Raw genomic sequence first — 21,382 nt, forward strand, 5'->3', positions numbered from 1 at the left:
GTAGACACGTGGAAAGGGAAGACAGCAATGCCGATATGGCCCGAGGTTTGGCGATATGGAATTGCTGTGACCAAGGCTGCAAGAAAGCAAATTGACCACAAGGGAATATTTCGGAGGGTTGCTCCGTGAAAACAACCCGGACCTTCTACACAGTACCTAGGTAGGGGAAAGACACTAAGCGCAATGTTGACACCTTTCTATTCCATGGCCTCTGAAGGGAGGGAGAGAGAGAGAGAGCGTCGGTAAATCTGCACTGACTGAGAGAGAGACTGGGGACCCCAGGTGTGTTCAACTCAACAGATCCAACTGTCGAATATCAGAGTCAGGAACTGGGCCTGAGCACCGTGGTTAGAAAAAAAAAAAGACGTCGTCAACCAAGGCAAATAAATGGCAAAGTGTCCGTGGGCCTCACAAATGGCTGAAAATGCATTGGTGCATGAACGGGCATTTTCCCTCTCACCGCCCTTCTCGATAACCCGTTTAGGGTTAGCGCGGGGTCAGATAAGCGAGTTAACCCCTCCGATAAGACATGAATCGCCAGGGGGTGGAACACAGTGACACCCAACCAAGGTACCCAACACAAGCACAGGGCAGGTGGCAGCGAAGCACCAAGTACCTACGTATCTGTAGGCAAGAGGCAGGCACAAGCAGGCAAGAGGGACTCAGGGAGACACTTGGACAAGTCTTGGGAAGGAAGGAGGCACAGAGGGGAGGGAGGAAGACAGGAAGGAGGGGTGGTTTCCGCAGTTTCTGATTTTTTTTTCTGTGGTGGGGCTACCCTTGCCGCTAGCGTCGCCGTCGCCGGGCCAGAAGTGACACGCCGAACCACACAGAGCCACACAGCGCACACTCTCTGCCACTCTCTCTGTTCGTGGTGTACGGTAGCTGACGGAAGGAGCGAGAAAAATAAAATAAAAAAAGTTTTTTGGTGGGCGGGCGGACGGGCGGCAGGGACAAAGGGGGAAAATACTGCGTAAGGCGCTGAACATTTTTGACCAGGCACCAAATGGAGGGGAGGGGCCTTACCTTAGAGAGGGGGGCAAAAAGAAGAGAGCGATAACACAGGCCAGGCCTGAAATTTGACGCTAGACATTAAAAACTCCCAGCCCGCCGCCCTCACCCTTTTTCACAATCTTTTTTTCCTCTTCTTCCTCCTCTTGAACCTCTTCCTCTCTCCAACCTCCCGTTCCCTTTCTTCTCTCCTCCTGGTTATCCGTCTTCCTCCAGACGCATCTCCACTCAATCATTTGATTTCCTTTACACGTCCTGTCTGCGACGGTTTATCAAGTGCGATATTCGCCTAGATCGACCCCGCCTTCGCAAGAAGTTCAGAGACTACACACTCACGAAGTGCCATACTAGAGCAGAAGAACTACGATCCTCCAGTCGTTTGTCTCTTCTCGCGGGCCTTCCAATCTCTCAATCGTCCTTTTTCCGGTCACGATAGAGTCATAGTTTTCGCATCTAGACGCGTTAGACGTTCAAGAATCGCGAGTTTTCCTCCCACCACGAACAAATCTCAACAAACACCCTCCCGATCGACATAATACCAGCCGTCATAATGTCTTCCGAGAACGCCCAGTCCGTCAAGGTTTTGGACGAGCTTTTCCAGAAGCTCACCGTCTCCAAGGAGGCTGCCGACATCAAGGAGTCCTCCAGCTCCCTGGCTTCCTTCATGAACGGCCGCATTGAGGATCAGGATGTTCCCACCAAGTAAGTTGAAAATGCTACCATCTTCACGACCAGCTACACCGCAACACTCTTCTTTGGGGGGTGTGAGATTCCGCCTCAAGCGACCGTGTCCACGGCCTTGGGAATTTCTCCAAAAAAAAAAAATCGGATTTTTTTTTCTTGTTCCCCTCGCCTCTTCGGGCGGCTTTTGCACCGACCCGCTGCGACGCTGAGCGACCAGCCACGCTGGCCACTCAGCGGCGAGTTATTTTCGGCTCACACATATTTTTTTTTCTGGAGCATCAGCGCTGACAAGGATTTTCCCCGCAGGACCATCGAGTCTATCCGCAAGCTGTTCAACAACAAGAAGGATGCCGCTGCCCGTGAGAAGGCCGCTGTCGCCATCACCGCCATTGCTCAGCACTCCGAGGTCTCCGCTCACGTCGAGCCCCTCCTCGTCGCTCTTCTTCCCGATGTTCTTGCCGCCGCTGGTGACAAGATCACCGGTGTGAAGAACGCCGCCACCGCTGCTGCTCTTGCCATCGCTGAGGCCATCAACCCCAATGCTGTCAAGGGTGTCTTCGCCCCCGTCAAGAAGTCCCTCCTCGAGGCCCAGAAGTGGCAGGAGAAGATGGCTGCTCTCGATGTCCTCGAGACCGTCATCCGCACCGCCCCCGCTCAGGTCGGCTACCGCGTTCCCGACTTGATCCCCGTCGTCTCAGAGTCCATGTGGGACACCAAGAAGGAGGTCAAGGAGCGTGCCTACAAGACCATGGAGGCCATCTGCCAGCTTATTGTCAACCGTGATATCGAGCGCTTCATTCCCGAGCTTATCAAGTGTATCGCCAAGCCCGAGAATGTCCCCGAGACCGTTCACTTGCTCGGTGCCACCACCTTCGTCACCGAGGTCCAGGAGCCCACTCTTGCCCTCATGGTTCCCCTGCTTGACCGTGGTCTCGCTGAGCGTGAGACCGCCATCAAGCGTAAGGCCGCCGTCATTGTCGACAACATGTGCAAGCTTGTCGACGACCCGAACATTGTCGCTCCCTTCTTGCCCAAGATGATGCCTGGTCTCCAGAAGAACTACGACAACTTGGCCGACCCCGAGGCCCGTGAGAAGACCAAGCAGGCCCTCGACACCATCATCCGTGTCGGTAACGTCGTTGACGGCAAGATCCCCGAGGTCCGCCACGACTCCGACCTGGACGTTGTCCTCCCCAAGCTCAAGGAGTCCATCCCCTCCAAGTCCAAGGCCAAGGCCGATAAGCTCGACGTTGTCCTCCAGTACGCCTCCAACATCGCCGGTCAGCTCATCGACGAGAAGGAGATGGAGTCCGCCGTCTGGACTGAGGCCCTCAAGCCTTACATCTCCGTCATCGTTGGCGACGACGATGCCCAGAAGGTCGTCGACGACTTCCGCAAGCGCGCCGCTCCCGGTGCCGCCGAGGAGGAGGAGGTCGACCCCGATGATGAGGAGGGCGAGGACCTTTGCAACTGCACCTTCTCCCTTGCCTACGGTGCCAAGATTCTTCTCAACCAGACCCACCTCCGTCTCAAGCGTGGCCAGCGCTACGGTCTTTGCGGTCCCAACGGTTCCGGAAAGTCTACTCTCATGCGTGCCATCAACAACGAGCAGGTTGAGGGTTTCCCCAAGCAGTCCGAGGTCAAGACCGTCTTCGTCGAGCACGACCTGGACTCTGCCGACACTGAGATGACCACCATCGAGTGGACCATGAAGAAGCTTGCGGATGCCGGTGTCACTACCTCCCAGGCCGATGTCGAGGCCAAGCTCAACGAGTTCGGCTTCACCGAGGCCATGGTCAAGGGTGAGATCTCTGCCCTGTCTGGTGGTTGGAAGATGAAGTTGGCTCTTTGCCGTGCCGTCTTCGAGGCTCCCGATATTCTGCTTCTCGACGAGCCTACCAACCATTTGGACGTGAAGAACGTCAAGTGGCTCGAGGACTACCTCATGAACTCCCCCTGCACTTCCATCATCGTCTCCCACGACTCCGGCTTCCTCGACAACGTCTGCCAGCACATCGTTCACTACGAGCGCTTCAAGCTTAAGCGCTACCGTGGTAACCTCAAGGAGTTCGTCAAGAAGAACCCTGCCGCCAAGTCCTACTACGAGCTCTCCGACTCCGAGATGGAGTTCTCCTTCCCCGAGCCCGGTTTCCTCGAGGGTGTCAAGACCAAGGCCAAGGCCATTCTGCGTGCCAGCAAGATGTCCTTCCAGTACCCCGGTACCACCAAGCCCCAGATCTCCGACATCTCCTTCCAGTGCTCCCTCGGCTCCCGTATCGCTGTCATTGGTCCCAACGGTGCCGGAAAGTCCACCCTTATCAACGTCCTTACTGGTGAACTTATCCCCACCGTTGGTGAGATCTACCAGCACGAGAACATTCGTATCGCCTACATCAAGCAGCACGCTTTCGCCCACATCGATAACCACTTGGACAGCACCCCCTCTGAGTACATCCAGTGGCGTTTCCAGACTGGTGAGGATCGCGAGACCATGGATCGCGCCAACAAGATCATCACCGACGCTGATGAGGAGGCCATGAACAAGATCTTCAAGATCGAGGGTACCCAGCGCCGCATCATCGGCATCAACTCCCGCAGAAAGTTCAAGAACTCCTACGAGTACGAGTGCTCTTTCGCCATTGGTGACAACGTCGGCCAGAAGAACGAGCGCTGGACTCCCATGATGTCCGCTGACAACGTCTGGCTTCCCCGTAACGAGCTTCTGGCTTCTCACCAGAAGATGGTTGCCGATGTCGATATGAAGGAGGCCCTCGCCTCCGGTCAGTTCCGCCCTCTGGTCCGTAAGGAGATTGAGTCCCACTGCGCCAACTTCGGTCTCGATGCCGAGCTGGTTTCTCACTCTCGCATGCGTGGTCTGTCCGGTGGTCAGCGTGTCAAGGTCGTCCTTGCTGCCTGCTCTTGGCAACGCCCCCACTTGATCGTCCTTGACGAGCCTACCAACTACCTCGACCGTGACTCTCTCGGTGCCCTGTCCAAGGCCCTGAAGAAGTTCGAGGGTGGTGTCATCATCATTACCCACTCTGCTGAGTTCACCAAGAACATCACTGAGGAGGTCTGGGCCGTCGTTGACGGTAAGATGACTCCTTCCGGTCACAACTGGGTTCAGGGCCAGGGCTCTGGTCCCCGTCTCAAGGGTGACGAGGGTGAGGAGGAGGAGAAGTTCGATGCCATGGGCAACAAGATCGTCAACACCAAGAAGAAGGTCAAGTTGTCCTCTTCCGAGCTCCGCAAGAAGAAGAAGGGTAAGTTTATTCCATCCATCACTTGATGATCTGTACACAGAACACTAACATCTTTCCCTCAGACCGTATGGCCCGCCGCAAGCGTGGTGAGGAGGTTTTCTCCGACGAGGACGACATCTAAACCAGTCGCCACGAGATCGCTTTCCTTTCCATTTGTCACGAGCCTTACAAAAGTCTTTTTTTCGGTAACGCGGGTTGCATGGTTACGGGCCTGTTTATGATTTCTTTGACGAGCACCCATGAGATTCCCCTTGAAATGAAATCGCCGGATGAAGGAATGACCATCTCGCTGCGGGATTGGAGGATCCCGCGCGCGAGTGTGAGAGAGGTTCCTGGCGACAGGGAATGAGGGGGTAAGAATAAGAGAGTAGAAAGAGTAAATAGACGGCAATACAAGCCATAGACACTTCAACTTTTGATTCCCTGATTGATGTATGCGACGTGATGTACTCGACGGACGCCTTGATTTCTCTTGAAGAAGGGAGAGTATGCAGGTGGTGGTCATCTCCGCTTTCCGACTGTGTCGTCTAAACCAAGAATTCAATACCCATCTGGACCTTCTCATCTGACCGACTGATGTTCAACGTCAACCTGATGCTTTGATCATTTCCAGGCCCCGAACTTGTGTTTGTGGTCATTGTGCTGCTATTGTACTCAAGTGACTGGGGTACGTTACTTTGACAGCACCCCAGTACAGTCGCGTGGATGTGTGATACCGACCACGCCTCCATCTTTCTTTGTATCAACTCCTTCAAATGTGAGTCTCCCTTCCAACGTCCTGCGCAGTGACGGTCAGATGAAAATGTTGCAGCTATTGATCAGTCATTGTAAGTTCCTTTGTCACCATTCTATACAGGCTCCCTCAGCTCGATCGATGCTCTGAGGGGTTCAAGTCTCGCCAAGGATAGCTGAGCCTCCAAAAGACGTACCTGAACGTCCGAGGCCAGGCTGCTCCTTTGAGGGTATATTTGGAGGGATGAAGGTCGAATGCGGTCTTTCTACACGTCAAGCCAAAGGACCAGCTGTATTGACTGTGCTCAACATTGTCCGGTGTTGAGGGAGTTGCTGAAGACTGCTATTCTTGTCTTGCTTGGTTTCGAGGTCAACTCCAAGTCCTCGAGAAGACAATGTCAAAGACACCAAAATGTCTTGTTCTCCCATTCCTCATAGCCCCTCGGCTGAACGGTTGTCTTGATATTTCTTTCCCTTCATTATCCAGTTTCCTCTAGGAAACCGTCTTTATCTCGATAAACCACGTACCTTGCCAAGCAGTTCAAATCCTTCAAACAACGACAGACACCATCATAGGTGAGGCCATCACCATGGCCGCCGGCTCCCCAGACAAGAACCTCACCCACGAAACAGTCTACGACGAAGAATGGTGGGTCAAAAACACCCGCGAACACCCAGACAGCCGCATCGTCCTCCCCCTCTCCCCATCACCACAACTAGCCTCCTCGGGAGACTCAAACAACACCACATCCTCCACCCACACAAACACCTCCAACATCTCCATCCCCGCCACCGCAATCCACACCCACGACACAACAGCCGCGGCCATCACATCCCTCCGGCCCCCAGGCAACCCCCACGCACCACTCTTCCTCGGCGCGCCGCCCGTGAAACCGGCAAATAAAGGCCAGTGGGCCTACGTGGAATACGTTCCCGCCTGGACGGATCCCCTCTGGAAAGACGGCGACTCGCGGGTGCAGGATGAGAAGAACCCCGCGTACGTACTGCGTAAGCGTGACTGGACGAAGAGGATTCGCCCCGCGCAGCTGCCGCAGGATAGGGCGCAGAATCCGAGCGCGTTTGCGTTGCGGTACGGAGTTTATCCTGACAGATTGGACGGGCGATCGCGGTTGACGCCTACGAGGGGAGCGTTTCGCAAGTTCAAGTATGATGGGGTTGAGGTACCCGGCGTCACGGCGGATGTTGTGATTAAGCAGGCGGAAGGGTTTGCTAAGACGGCTGGGCTGGCTGGGGTGGATGAGTTGTTGGAGGTGTATTCTGGGATGAGGGGGGTAGGGGGAACGAGAATGAGAGGTTTGTCTTGAGGGCGCTGGAGGGGATGAGGGATGACGAGGATTGGCAGATGATGATGTTTCGGGGGATGACTTCGCATGAGGTATGTTTTGATGTTTTTTTTTTTTTTGTGAGTGTTTGTGAGGGTGAGTTGAGGCTGATGTGTGAGTGTAGTTGATTGAGGAGGGGATGATGTCCATGGGGAATGGGAATGCCTGCGATTTGCAGAATGTTCTTCATAAGTAAGTTCTAGGATGGGTTGCCCCTCTGTCCTACATTCTCTCGGCTGACTTGTTTGGACGGATGAAGGTATCTCACGAGAGATAAATGGGTTGAAAGCACATGGCGAGGATCCGACGCTGAAAAACCAAGACTCGTTTACCAATCTGGCCAAGTCAAAGGAGAATGGGACCCAAGAGTGAGAGAAGAGACATCTTTTTCAAGACCACATTCAAGCAGGAATCCATGAAGTTGTCCGAAAACTAACACAACATCAAGACCAACGACTACCTCTGGGACAAAATGCAACCCGCCCTCCTCCTAGCCTCCCGCATCCTAGACCACCTCGACAAAAACGACCCCTTCTGGCGCCGCCTCCACGACGTCCTCAATCGCCAAACCATCGGTGAACCCTGCGACTACCGCACCCCCGAGATGCGCAGGAAGAACCCGGCCGTGAAATTCACCCTCCAAGACTACGACGACGGCGAGCAGAACGCAATTGTAGACGACGAGACTCGCAAGGGCATGTTTGACGTCCACTTCGAGGTGCTCCATGTCCTGCAGACGAGGATGCGGTTCATGCTGTACAGTGGGAATAAAGGGGAGGATAGCGGCACTGCGGGCGTGACGTGTGTGTCTGGGTCGAGTATCGATGTGTATATTGCCGCGGACGCGTTGTGGCCGTTGGTTGTGCCTGGGTATAGTGAGGATGAGAGGTTGTTGCAGGGGTTCTTTTTGGCTTCTACGATAATTCATGAGATTGCTGTGAGTCTTCCCTTCTATCAATCATTCTTTTACAGACACAGCTGTCATGGATCTTGCTGACGTTGTGAGTTGAATAGCATGCGATCAACTATGCGCACCATCTCGTTCTTTTGCCACCGGCCTGCTTCCAAGTTGAGAACTGGAAATCCACCCCGGAGAGGACCAAGAAAGCTGCAGAGATTGGGTCAAAGTTGTTTGCCAAATTTACGGAAAGCAACTGTGAGCCGTTTTTCGAGGATGAGCCGCAGGCTGAGCTGGGGTTTTGTACCGAGAACCGGGTGAGTTGACTCTCTATGTCTTCGTTTCCTCTACCTTCTTTGCAACTACCACTACCCCTTTCTCACTCAGAACGAATTGTCATGTAGACAATTGCAGACCACACTGACGCATCATTCACTACATATTAGCTCTTCGGCGGCGTTCACTGGAATATCACGTCCCTCGAAATGTCCCAACTCTTCTTTCTGCCTGCCGCCATGGCAATGGAGAGGTGGCCACGGCCCAAAGGCGATTGCGGCCGTCTGTCCGTCGAAAAACTCCAGCAGAGTCCGGACAAACTTGTTCTTGACTACATACCGATGCTCCCGGACCAATACTTCTACCCGACCCGAGTCGCCCACATTGTCCGCCTCTTTACCGAAGCCTTCTGGGGCGTCGAGGTGAACAAGTACGGCCCCGCGGCGCTGCGCTTCGGCGGCTTGGACCCGGTCAAGCTCCCCATTATCTGGCCGCGCATCCAGCTGAGCGCCGCGCTGAAAGGCGTGCTGGCGCCGAGGGGCGATCGGGCTTTGGATCTGTTGCCGAGAACGGACTCGGTCGAGATGCTTGACGCTGGCCCGATGCTGCAGCGTTTCTTGCACCAGGCCGCGATGGAGTTTCTAAGGCCGCATGTGGCGCGGTACCGGTGGGAAAGAGACCACACACACTTTGTGAATTCACGAAACTGCGAGATGATCGTGCACATGTCTCACTTGGCTATCATCGTGATCGAGGTCCGTATAGCGTCTAATTTGCGACAATTTAAAGAGGATGTTGATAATAGGACAAGGAGTATGGCGTGGCTGTACAACTGGAAGAAGGCCAAGAGTCGAGAATGGGGTGTGAAGCTCGAAGATATTTTACAACGAACGCGAGATGCATTGGATAACGAACCATGCCTTTTGCCATATCAATCGGTTCATCCGTTCCAAGACGAGGATCTTTTCTGGCAAAACATCCCCGAACTAGGGATGAAAGCGGGCAAGAGGGCAGCAGAAGTGCTCCGGCGAATATACGAGATGATCATCTTCGAGATCGGGTGTTTCCAGCAATTGTTTATCGACATTTACCACCTCGACGAGGCAGAAGTCGAAGCGTTCGAGGCGACGGACGCGCCCAAGGAATTGGCATACCGCCTCTCGTCTACAACCAAGCTGAGCATGGCGGCACTGATACAGGCCACGGGACTCGTGGCAGACTACGGCGGGACGGGGTTTATACCCGTCGTCAACATGGCAGTCTTCCATGACTTTGTGGCGAAATTCACGAATGCGAGGGCGCAGCTCGAGGAGATGAGGCCGTGGGCGGAGAATCTTTCAAAGATCAATCCTGCGAACTTCAACCTCCTACAGCCGTTGATCCCGAGGCTCAAGATATCGCGGCGGCCGGCGACAGCAAGAATGGTCAAGGTTGTGCAAAAGGAGCTCGGGATGGTTCCCGTGGAGACTTTGGTGGTCATTGAGAAGTTTCTGAGCTTTGTGAAGACAACGGTGAAGGCTGCAGGCCAAGTCAAGATCGATGTGGCGAGGGATTGGGAGATGGATCTGGATGAGGTGGTCACCGAGTTCGAAAAGAGGGATAAGCTTGATCAACCTGGCTTGGTGGAGGATGTTACTGACGACGAAGACCCCGAAGACGGCCTTGCCAACAATGATCCGCTTACTGAAATAATCAGGAAGAGGAAGCCCAAGAACCCCTGGAATGGAACTAATCACCCTCCCAAACGACTCAAAAGACCCAGGATCACGGCGCCGCAGCTTGTTCCACGGCCCCTGACACATCCCACGCCATTTTCAAAATACTCCCCGCCGAGGCACAGGTTCGGAGATCCCACCAAGGCCAGCCGCTTCTCCAGACGCAACAAAATCAACCCCGTCCCGGACCCGATGTCCAAGATCCCAAACGTATTCGCCAACATCCCAGATATAATTTTCCCCCTATCACAATCCCCTTCCGTGTTTGCAGGGTACGGTTCCGGTGGCCAGCAACAGCCGTCACCAAAGCTCCCTACTCACGCTTCCGTGTTCGGCAGACCTGGGGTCCAAATCGCAGAGGGCCCCGAGCCGATGGGCATATTCCCCCACGCATATGCACTATCGGCATCCTTCACGGAAGACCTCGAGCATGAGGCTAGGGCCCGACTTTTGCTCGCGCAGCAGAGTCCCGCGAATTCCGCGCTCGGGTTTAGGGAGAGGTACGGAGCGATGGCGGCGAACGCGTATCGTGATCCTGTGCCCGCCATACCGGACTCTCCTGAACGACGGAATAGCGACGGCGCTTCTGGGTTTGGATTCGGTGGTGGGAATCGACGGCGAAGAATCCCGGATCCGCAGGATTACTCGCCGACTACGGAGGGAGTGTCCAGCTTATCAAGCTATCCGGGTTCGAGTCCGGGAATGGTGGACAAGGGAAAGGGGGCGAGGGGCCCCGGGAACGGGGATCATGAGGATGAAGATGCAAGCTGGGGGATAATTAACACGAACAAAGTCAGCGCACTCGATATGCAGCGAGACCTGTACTTGAAGCAGCGGGCGAGAGGGCAGATTGAGGAGCAGAAGCGGCAGCAGCGGGAGTGGTTGAATAGTCTTGCAACATGTGAGGCACCGGCTGGCATGTTGGAGATGGATTTGAGGCCTGATTCCGGTACAGGGCCTATAGGAGGAGGATCGAGTGCTAGTGTTGGAGGGGCGGATGGAGTTAGCCCGGGGCCATCTGCTGCTTCTCATCAGCAGCAGGCGAGGTATTGGCCAAGTGATATGGACTGGGTGCCAGGTTGAGCATCACTTCTTCAATCAGGCCTAGCCTTATGAGGCAGGGGTAGCAAAGTCTTGTTTGTCGGATGATCTGAGCTAGTGAGAGTGAGCTTGGATGTTTCGATGTGGTTCAGACGGAGGAGTCAAGGAGTCCTTGTGGAGACAAAGGCCTGTTTCCTATTGCTTAATTTGGTAAGTAGGCATACTTGAATGGAGATTTTACTCAATGAAGCTTGCTCGAGAACATACGTCTTATTCAAGCTTCCCGGGTTCTTCACTGCAACGATTGGTTGTACCTCATACTTGTAATCTTCGCCGGCAAATACTACATGCGTATTCGTCAACTCACAGCCCGAGGTATCACAGGATAAGGCGGGACTCGGGGGATAGTCCTTGACCTGATTCATCCCATCCGTTTTCAACAGCAGTAAAAGGGACTCCTGCCCAGAAGCTTAAGATGGTTAGACCCCTAATCCTGAAGTGCAGAGCTACCGAGCTGTAGTTTGTGGGTTCGAATCCCACAAGCGCCCTCCGTGTTTCGTATGTTTGTTTTTGTTTTCCTTCTTCTTTTTCTTCTCGGATTGAGACTAAAATATCTCGCTCTTGGGAAAGTCATCTGAGTGCATTGAAAACCAACGCTAGCTCAGGAATTCACTACCTTCTCCTGTGTACAAATGCCACGTCTCAGCCCACGTCTCAGCCCACGTCTCAGCCCACCTCACTGCATCCTCATATCGCATCAATATCAATTTCCGGCGCCTCCCTCCTCTTAAACAACAACTTCGCCGTACTATCCGAGTTCCACGCAAATCCCCACTCCTGCCACTGATGTTCATACCCAGGCGTCAACTTCCAGTCAAACTTCATCAGCAAATGCGCCAGCGCAATCTTGAGCTCGTTGCCGGCGAAGAAGCGGCCAGGGCACGCATGCTGGCCGTGGCCGAAGCCGAGGTGCGAGGGCGACGTGCTGACGAGATGGGCCTGGCTGTCCAGCTTCGGGTCGCCGCGCATGTTGAGGAAGCGGTAGCCGTTGAAGGATTCGGGGTCCGGGTAGATTGAGGGGTCGTGCATCTTGCCCAGGTCGCCGACGCAGCGTTCTCCTTTTTGGAGTTTGAGGCCGTTGGGGAGAGTTACTTGGCGGGTTGCCATGCGGGCCATGATGGCTGGGTAATGTTGTGAGCAAGGTCTTATTTTGAGAAAAGATCCATGCCGTTATGGAAGCGAGTACGGAGGGAGATACTTACCAGATGTAACAGGCTTCAGTCGTTGTGACTCTTTCAGAACGCTGTCCATGAGTTTCATGTTGAAAAGGGCCGTCTTCTTCCAGCCTTCAGCGGTGAGAACTTCAACAATTTCCTTCCTCAAGGCGTCAAATAGTTCGGGGTGTTCGGCAATGCGTAGCATCGTCTCCACAAGTAGATCCGTGGTAGTGTGAATCGCAACGACCGAGAGCCCCAGCTGCGCACCAACGACATCGTACTCCCGCCCCTGACTCTCCTCTTCGAACCAATCAATGCCATCATTGAATTTCGGCGCCGGTTCGCCCCTTTCCTTAGCCCGCTGCCGTGCGCCTCTGCGTCTCTGAAGCACCGGCTCAATAATATCTCGAGAATCGGATACCTGCCGTCTAAGAGTCTTGCACTCGGGGAGGAACACGTTGGCGGCGTAGCGCAGCCAATACGGGTACGGGCGCAGGATTTCAGCGCCGAGGAAGGCGTTGACGGTGTATGACTTTGTGATGGCAAGCCAAGCTTCGTCACGGCATACTTCATCGCCGAGGAAGACGCGGGAGGAAAGGCGACAGATAAGGTCGAGAATGGTGTCTTTGGTATTGTACTCTTGCCATTCTACATAGAGCAGTCATAAGCGTGTTAGCAATGGGAATGGATGACGATGAATTACCGGTGTGCAGTGGGCGTGTGAGGAAACTTACCGGTCGGCTTGCCGAAGATGTGATCGACAGCGAATCTGGTTTCTGACGCAAGAGGCTCCGTGATTTGGTCTATATCAATGTGTAAGTATCGTGAGGGTGTGCTGGTGTAACGTGGGGTCTCAATGTGGGGTGTGGGGTAAGAAAAGGGCAACTTCGTGATGGAAAGCCAAAACCTACTGAGCAATTTGGTGATGCGCTTCTTGATGACGAGCTGGAAAAGTCCATCTGGTCGGTTTCCGACCGCAAATCCCTCAAAACCATTCAGTTGAGGGTGAAAGTTGTCTGCAAAAGCCTTTGAGAAGCTCAACCCCGGCTCGTTGCGAATATCGTGAACGAGATCAGGCGGGATGACGACTGTCTCGCCAACATCCGTCATAAGTCTGTAAGGCTGGCCGGGAAATTGCGTTCGGGCATCTTCCATAATACGACGAGCATTCATCAAGAATCCTTTCTTTCGTTCTTGGTCGAAAAAGTCAAATACTCGCCCCGGGTTGACGGAGGGGAGTTTGCGAGAAGGCTTGCGAATGTGGGGTATTATCGTGAAGACGCTGATGAGGATGATGCCGAGACATAGTGATGTCCACAAATCCAGCTTACGGATGAGTGATGAATCGTCGGCCCATGAGCTGAGAAGGTGCTTGGGAGTTGTGATGGCTTCCATCTTCGGGGTTTGGGGTGGGATAAAGTATGAAGCAAAAGTTGATAGACCGCGCTTGGAGATGGTCAAAGGTGTAAGTGCGTCTACAATCAACTTATATACTCTGCCCAGCCTCAGAGGGGTAACTCGGCGGTGAACAAATATTCATCGTCTGTTTCGCCATTACACAAGAAAATTCGTATTGCAAGTCCAGAATTACTCCAAACCATCTCCACGTTGACGTTGTTTCTAGCATATCACGGTGCTAAATCGCTGCCCGCCGGCCAACACTCCCGTCGTTGCAACTCTGCGCGACCCACCGCTAACCCTGCCTGCAGCCGTCTCGAACGAATCAGCAGCGGTCGCAACTGGGGACCGCGTCTCTTAAGTCCCGAGTCATGCAGATCATTGTAGCAAGCTTCGGAAGCAGACAAGTGCCCGACAGCGGGACGGGTGGATCTCTCAAATCTGGGATAGTTTTTGATGCCCCCGGGGGAACCGCCCTCAAAAGCGACGACCATCCTCCTCAAATTCTTCTCAGTTTCCAGCTCTGTTCCTGCAATGTCTTGTTTCTTGAGATGACTCCCCGCTTGACAAATCTGTCTCCACTTACATCACGCAAATTTTGACTTGTCCCAACTCCGATGATGCGGGGGTTAGCCTGGTGTTTTGACGCGACACGGACCGTGATGAGTTCCCAAAGTTCAGCAACGCGGAGTGCGACGGCACCGTTTGTCCGTTGTTGCTACCTGCACCATTCACATAGGATGAAGCCTTGGGTCGCGCCAGACACGAAATGCGATGACGGCAACTTGACAGATTCCGTGGTCCTGCATAAGTTAGGAAACCAACACCGTTCGCTCCAAAGTTCATATGGTTATGGCGAGTAGAGCAGCATCTGACACTAATGGTAACGAGAGCTCCAATCCACCAACGGGAGAATAAGGCATGCTCCCTTGAGGCTCTAGCTAGCCCGGTATGAGTTATTGGCACCCTACATCTAACCGGAAGATAATTCCTGATAGCGGGTAATATTGACTGGAGCTTACTTTGACATTGTCTTTCCAAAACAGTCTGCATTTGTCTGCCTTGACTCGCGTTGACTGTCACTTGTCCACCGAAGTTGACTAATAACGCCAAGGTGCATAGCTAGTGAAGCCTGGGTGCAGATTTGACTCATCTGAGCGACCGGGCCTGTTGTCGTCATGGGCCTTGGCCATCATCCATCGAAGAACACCGCAGGGAACTCTGAGCATATCGCAGAGCTACCAGGCATCTTTTAAACTTATGAGCAAACTGCGACAGTAATCAGACTCTAAAAGCTTTCAGAAAATGATGCTCTTGATTGGGTTTTCCGCCATCAGTCCTCAGCACTCCGACTTCAAGAGCAGCTGCCAACTCGCTGCACAGAGTTACTTGGAGGTTGACTAACCCCCTCCGTCAACGCCGTCACGCACCTCATCAAATCATACTCAGTGCCAGGTCCTCAGTATGACCCCGGGATAGAGGAGGAAACTTTTAAGACCAGCGATTGCTCTTGGTGGGCGATTTTGTCGGGTACGTTACGAGATATATGCAAGATATGATGGCGGCTCGGCTCCCACATACCGGAATCTTCGGACCCGAGTCCTCTAGTATCCTCCGCTATGATCTACGGATATCCCGTAGTCTAGATCGACTCCAATAGTATTGCTTCCAAGGGCAAACAGAGAATATTCGCATTCGTAAATCGTAGTTGATCTACAGTCTACGGTCCGCGCCCCCTATATTCACCCACATTCCGATTTTTCAGTGGAGAAAAGTTGGAACAGTCGTCAGCCTCTGCGAACACTGTGGCACCGTATATACCTATTTTAGATTGACGATATGCTACGGGCTTGTCCAGACTTGTAATAAGATGGTTTTGATTCGTCATTACACTGCCCATTCCATGTGCGTGTACCCAGTTGAGGTCGAAATGCCGACGAAGTGTTCATTCTCGGTGACGCGTTCAGGGGAACCAGGTCTTTGATTGATGCTGTCAAAATGGCATTTGCATCAAAGGTTACCACTTTTCCCGAAAGATGGCAAAGGTTGAGACATATATAAGATGAATCGAGTTTGGATGTTTCTCAAGGTCTCGTTCATCCAAACTATCTCTCGGCAGCAACCTTCTCTCCACACATCATGAAACTTTCAACCGTTGCAATTGGCGCGTTCGCCTCCTTGGCCCTTGCCCACAAGGAGGTAGCCCCCGGAGTCGTCAAACGCCACGCCGATCTCTCTAAGCGCTGTGCTTCCGGAGCCGCAAAGTTCAAGCAGAAGCGATTCGAGAAGCGCCAGGAGGAGGCTAGCTTGAACAAGCGATCCGGCAACAGCTCTTACACCATCGTCACCGAGGGCCCCTACTACGACACCCTCCAGAACGACACCTGTGTCCTTGCTCCCGATGTTACCGCTGGCCCGTACTACTGGCCTCGGTCAGAGACCTTACGGCAGGACATGACTGAGGATCAAGTCGGCGTTCCTCTTATCCTCGACGTCGGTGTGCTTGATATGGCTACCTGCGAACCCCTTCCCAACGCGCTTGTTGCGTTCTGGCACTGCAATTCCACGGGAAGCTACTCCAGTTTCACGGGCCGCGACCCCAACACGGACTTCCGGGAGCTTCTTGAGTCTCTTAATGTCACCGACTTTGAGATTGGCACCACGGATCTTCACACTGATGACACCACGTGGCTTCGTGGCATGTGGCCTTCAAACGATGAGGGTATCCTTGAGATGAAGACCATCTTCCCTGGTTTCTACATCCAGAGATCCATCCATATCCACGCTCAAGGTAGGCCTAAATTTCAATGATTGTAATGCTTCGAAGCTGACAAATTCAACTAGTCTTCACCGATTGGGTCCTGCACAGCAACGGTACCGTCAAGACGGGCAACACCAACTCCATTGGCCAACTATACTTCAACGAGTCTATCTCACAGGAGATCATGGCCCTGGAGCCCTACGTCAGTCACACCGAAATCAACCGCACGACCAACGACGTGGACTCTGTCTACTCTTCAGGCCTCGCAAATGGCTACAACCCCGTCATCGACATCGTCCCTCTCGATGGTAGTGACATCACCAAAGGCATGGTCGGCTACATCACCATCGGTATCGACACGGAGAACAGTCCTTCCTTGAGTGGGCCGGAGAGCGAGCAGGGTGGCGGAGGCGGGTCTCCCAGCGGAAGTGCCATGCCTAGCGGCACTGCGCCGGCATAAGAGTGAACGGATGGTCACCGATAACTGCAAATATTCGGAGTTTAGGGGGTTCTGGTACGATATAGACTATAAAAGCACACGGGATAGAAATCAATATCATTGAGAACATTGAAGACCGTATTCCATTGAAAGCAACGAGGTTTCCATTGTATTTCATGCTCCAAGGTGTCTTTGAGTCAAGGCACTCCGTTTCGATCGTACAAGACTACAATTACAAATGTGTTAGGAAGATGGGTAAGTTTAAGAGGTTGGCGAGTGCCTGCTTGGGCTTCTGCGTATTCTCGCCAACCCAGCCACACGAATACACACCGGATGAAGCCGATATAGGTCCCCCAAACTCCATTCCTGTCACCAGCCAGCAGGCGCCCGTCTAGGTCGACGGGTCGGGTCAAACTGGCTGGTGGTGGAGTGGATAATGGTCAACAATCAATTATACGCCAATGAGCCTACTCGACGACAGGCTTAGCGAGAGTACCCAAATTCGAATCCCAGCATGAGCAGCAGAAGTTTCCCAGTATGAGCACCAAAAGATGTAGCCCCCAGTTCAGCACCGAGGGGGGGGGTGAACTCTTTTGTCATTTTTGCCTCTAACTAAACCTTTTGATAATCCCATTTCTAATTAATTAAATCAGCATGAAACGTAGCTTTTCGGTTGTTGCCACCCAGTCGGCGCGATGCATCAGGTGATAGCTTCCAATACGCCGGAACTTTTGTAGTTGCTCATTACCCTCCGTTCCGCTTGTATATAGAGCTGTGTTGTTCTTCGGCGTTTGCGGCACAGGCTCCAGAAATAGTCCCTCAAACCTCAAAACGCGGTCTGTATGGTTGACCAACGGAAGACAAACGACAATGTCTCCTGCGGGCGTCTCTTCAGGCGAGTCCCAACCGTACATTTGCGTCCAATCTGAGTCGGACTCTGAAATCGTCGGCTGAAGCATCGAACCTAGTGCTTTCCAATCTTTTGCACTAGTGAATGCCTGGAGTCCAATCAATTCCTCATCCCTGCCCTTCAGTTGTGAAACCATGTGCTTCGCGTCGCCCTCGTCGGTAGCCTCTTTTCTATAAAACGCCACCTTGAGGACACCCTCTAAAATCAACCCGTCATTTTCCGCCTTTCCGATCCTATTCGTGCCACCGAATCCAGAGGTGGTGAGATCAACAGCTTTCACCAGCCCGGTCCCATGCGGATACCAGTTCCCGAATGTTACAGATGTGTTCAGTGTCATCCATGACCACGATGGCGCCAAATAATCAGTCGGCCGCGCTTGAACTTTTTCCTGAGCACCCCAAAGCAGAGCCCATGGCAAACTCTCGTCTATCCATACACCATAAGCTTGCTTGGTATCGCGCTTCTCCTGCAGCTGACTGGGCAAGCCCAAGAACGCCACCTGCCTGTCGCTAGGGAACGTAAGCTGTGTTTTTGAATACATCTTTACTGTTTCCGACCATGCAGCCTCAAAGGGTTTGCTACCCGCGCTCTCGAGCAGCATATTTCGGAAACGTCTCCGGTCACCGATAAACTGCCACCAGATAGTGGCAGGCTGCGACGGGACCCCTTCAGGAAACGATTCACAAAGTTCGTGCTGGCCACATCCCCAGAGGATCTGCTGCCGACCATAGTAGAGTGTTCGAGGAGAGAGCAGGCGCTCCTGGAAGACCCAAGCTCGCTTATGCAGGGGTGCCTCTGGAATGTCTGATTTCCATCTGGCATCTAGGTTTTCACCGTGAAGAAGAAATGGCGGAGCCTCAGAATCCGTCGAGAACGGCGATGGTATGACGCAGGGCAAAACAGTCCAGGGGCCTCTGTCCGAAAAGCAGCCGCCTGACCCGTCTGCCGCATGGCTTGCGGATATGGTGCAAAGTGATAAGCTGTATACCTTGCCCATGGTAGGAGCCTCTCTTCGCCAGTCATCTTCGCTGTGCTGAATGATACATATGGAATCTATCCATAAATATCGAACACCAAGTTTCTTGGCGATGACAAAGGCGTCGGAAAAGGTTTTGGAAAGCTCTGACTGCGGTATTTCTTTCATAAACTGCTTGATGTTGGTCTCTAGGAGAATGCACGGTTGCTTGAGGCCCCAGCAGTGACTCAGCGTCATCCATCGAACTGGGCGTTGTAGAGATCGCGAATGGACCAGCCTGGCCACGTCGGAAGGGGACTCTCCCAAGTCAATTAGGCGTGTAGGGGCCCATCCGTCTTCATTCGGCATTGAGCAATCGTGTGATGTCAGGCACTCTCTGAGAAATTTCCGAGCTAAGCTGAATGCTTGCTCCGAGCCAGTGTTGATGTTGAGAGCCAGAACCGACTCTTCCCATGGGATCGAAGCTGCAAATTCCGCTGTCACTTTGCATGAGCTTTTCATATCCTAGTAATACCATAGTACCATTACTCAGGGGCATTACGAACCTGTTGTTTCTTCGATGGAGAAGAAGATGGTTTGCATCCGATTGGCATTCCCCTCGTCGAGTCTCCACAGGCCCATGTGGATTTTGTAGCCTTGCGTTCCGCTGGCGAACCCGTATCGAAGCTCAAGATTGCTGTCCGGGTTCAACATATCCCAGTCTGGCCATGGTATCTCGGCCTTTCCCACAAAATTCAAACGCCGAATCCATATGAGACTACAGATCCGACAGCCACCACGCTTCCCTTGTTCTAGGCTCTCTTTTGTGTGCGGAAGCCGGTAGCCATCATTATTCGAAGAGTACAGACCGTATGAAGAGACGTCTCTGGCTTCGGTGAAAATAGTTAGGCAATGATCACATAGATGAGACCAGCGACGGTCGTGAGGTCGAGTCGCCATAGCCACAAGGATTGTCTATCAATATTGAGCTCCGAGCTGGATTGCTCAAGAGAGTGATTCGGGAGCTGAATGTATCTTACTTTGGGCAGCTAGGTAGTTTTTGAAAAAGGATCCTTCTACTCAGGTTATAGATTCAGTCACGTGACGTAAGCAAAGTTGGACTCGTCTGGATTTCTGCTGTTCATTGGTAATTACTTCTTATCCTAGTATTGTGCAACGGCTCAAAGGTTGTTTACAATTCTATTGGTAGCTACCTAGGCATGAATACTAAGAAAGGGGACGATGCAACGTCTCGCCAGCTATCCTTCTCAGGCCTTCGCCTGTTCCACGTCAACTAGAGCCATTCCCACAAGTTTACAAACTCATCAAACTAATCACGACAGCTCCCGTCACCAAACTGTTAGAAGCCTGATACAAGACTAGGAACATCCTTACAGAAGTCATAAGAGATTACATCTCCCATCAACATCAAAATGTCCTACGACCTGTTGAAAACGCCTGATTAGCCAAAGCATCCGCCTCCCTATTTTCCTCCCTCGGAACAGGCCAGAACAAGATGTCCCTCCCCCCATCATCTCCATACGTCATCTCATCCAACCGCTCATGTAACTCACTCAACACCTCGAAATGCGCAATCCTCTTCCCCCTCGCATTCAACCCCTCATTCTCAATCCAGTCCCCAATCCAGAGCGCCATAGCATTCGCAAGATACTCCGAGTCCGTCGCAATCGTAATCCGGTTCAACGAATAATCCCTCCCCGTAATCTCACAAATAATCCCCACAGCCTGCACCAGTGCCTCAATCTCAGCCCTCGAATTCGTCTGCGGGAGATCCCTCGAGAGCAGCCCGCAGGCGTTGTACCTCGACCCGGGACCGAAGTAGACGCCCCACGAGGCTTGCGCGTCGGGGAGCCCATTGTTGCGGCAGGCGCCGTCGATGTAGACGACCATGCTGCCGCGTTCGGGGACGGGGCGTTTGGTGGCCCAGGAGTACATTTGCATGCCGAGGAGCTGGGTTGAGGGGTTGTAGATGACGAGGTCTGCTTTTGGGACCATTCTGTGGGTATCGCTTGTGCGGTGGTCGAAGAGGCGGCTGCCCATGCCGTCGTCGTCGTCGTAGCCCATCATCTTTGCGGTGTTGCTGAGTCGTTTTCACGAGGAGGTTGTAGAGGATGAGGGTGAGTCGTTCCTGTTACACAAGAGAACACCGTCGTTTTGGGAATGTTGTTGATGATCAGACGGTTCAGACTCTCATCTGGTAGTCTGGTCAATATAGTAAGCACGATTTATAAGACAGACATTGATCTTGTGGACTGACCTCTCACAATAGTATGAGATGTATCAGTCAACCGTGACTATTAGTAACGTGTAAGTCACTCGTGCTAGGTTGTTGGTCTGCCAAATGTAGCCTGGTCGTGAGCTTAACAGAGGTTGACAGAAGCATGGGCAAAAGAGGGGGAGAGGCAAAAGCTAAACCAATAAAATTAACCTAAAGACGGATAAAAGTGGCCCCTTGCCTTTGAACTTCAGATGCTTCTTGGTTCTGATGTCTTGTGGCCATTATCCATTCCTTTTTCCTGTCCTTGCAACTCACACGTTCGAGTTCATTTTCAGGCCATGATTCAGGTGAAGGATTCGGGATGGTAGGTACCACATGATCCACCAGATCAAAACAAAAACTATTCAATATTCACGCAAGTGTCTCGTCAGCTTTTGATTATGGGCAACGTTACCTCTATTTTTGGAGTAGAAGAGACATGAGCCAATGCTTATTCCTCT

At 52.8% G+C, this 21,382-nt stretch overlaps 5 protein-coding genes across 5 annotated transcripts; 3 read left to right on the plus strand and 2 right to left on the minus strand.

The window, feature by feature from the left end:
* Positions 1-1,561: 1,561 nt before the first annotated feature.
* On the plus strand, positions 1,562-5,079 carry TEF3 (translational elongation factor EF-1 alpha; the record flags this gene model as incomplete). Its single annotated transcript, XM_053189726.2, has 3 exons — positions 1,562-1,713; positions 2,002-4,958; positions 5,021-5,079. 3 exons carry the CDS (start codon positions 1,562-1,564, stop codon positions 5,077-5,079), a joined length of 3,168 nt encoding a protein of 1,055 aa, XP_053052649.1.
* Positions 5,080-6,280: 1,201 nt separating this feature from the next.
* N0V96_003116 (uncharacterized protein) lies at positions 6,281-10,983 on the plus strand (the record flags this gene model as incomplete). The annotated part of the gene is made up of 5 exons (XM_065756744.1): positions 6,281-6,961; positions 7,482-7,970; positions 8,048-8,248; positions 8,378-10,871; positions 10,958-10,983. 5 exons carry the CDS (start codon positions 6,281-6,283, stop codon positions 10,981-10,983), a joined length of 3,891 nt encoding a protein of 1,296 aa, XP_065614511.1.
* Positions 10,984-11,710: 727 nt separating this feature from the next.
* N0V96_003117 (uncharacterized protein) lies at positions 11,711-13,575 on the minus strand (the record flags this gene model as incomplete). Its single annotated transcript, XM_053189724.2, has 4 exons — positions 11,711-12,144; positions 12,226-12,828; positions 12,915-12,983; positions 13,092-13,575. The coding sequence occupies 4 exons, from the start codon at positions 13,573-13,575 to the stop codon at positions 11,711-11,713; spliced, it is 1,590 nt and encodes a 529-aa protein (XP_053052647.1).
* Positions 13,576-15,717: 2,142 nt separating this feature from the next.
* Positions 15,718-16,799, plus strand: N0V96_003118 (uncharacterized protein; the record flags this gene model as incomplete). The annotated part of the gene is made up of 2 exons (XM_053189723.1): positions 15,718-16,369; positions 16,423-16,799. 2 exons carry the CDS (start codon positions 15,718-15,720, stop codon positions 16,797-16,799), a joined length of 1,029 nt encoding a protein of 342 aa, XP_053052646.1.
* A 2,402-nt stretch (positions 16,800-19,201) lies between these two features.
* N0V96_003119 (uncharacterized protein) lies at positions 19,202-20,731 on the minus strand (the record flags this gene model as incomplete). The annotated part of the gene is made up of 2 exons (XM_065756745.1): positions 19,202-19,365; positions 20,374-20,731. 2 exons carry the CDS (start codon positions 20,729-20,731, stop codon positions 19,202-19,204), a joined length of 522 nt encoding a protein of 173 aa, XP_065614512.1.
* Positions 20,732-21,382: the final 651 nt, after the last annotated feature.

The sequence above is a fragment of the Colletotrichum fioriniae genome (assembly GCF_027942845.1).
Source record: "Colletotrichum fioriniae strain IMI 355084 chromosome Unknown scaffold_3, whole genome shotgun sequence".
Lineage (NCBI taxonomy): Eukaryota > Fungi > Ascomycota > Sordariomycetes > Glomerellales > Glomerellaceae > Colletotrichum > Colletotrichum fioriniae.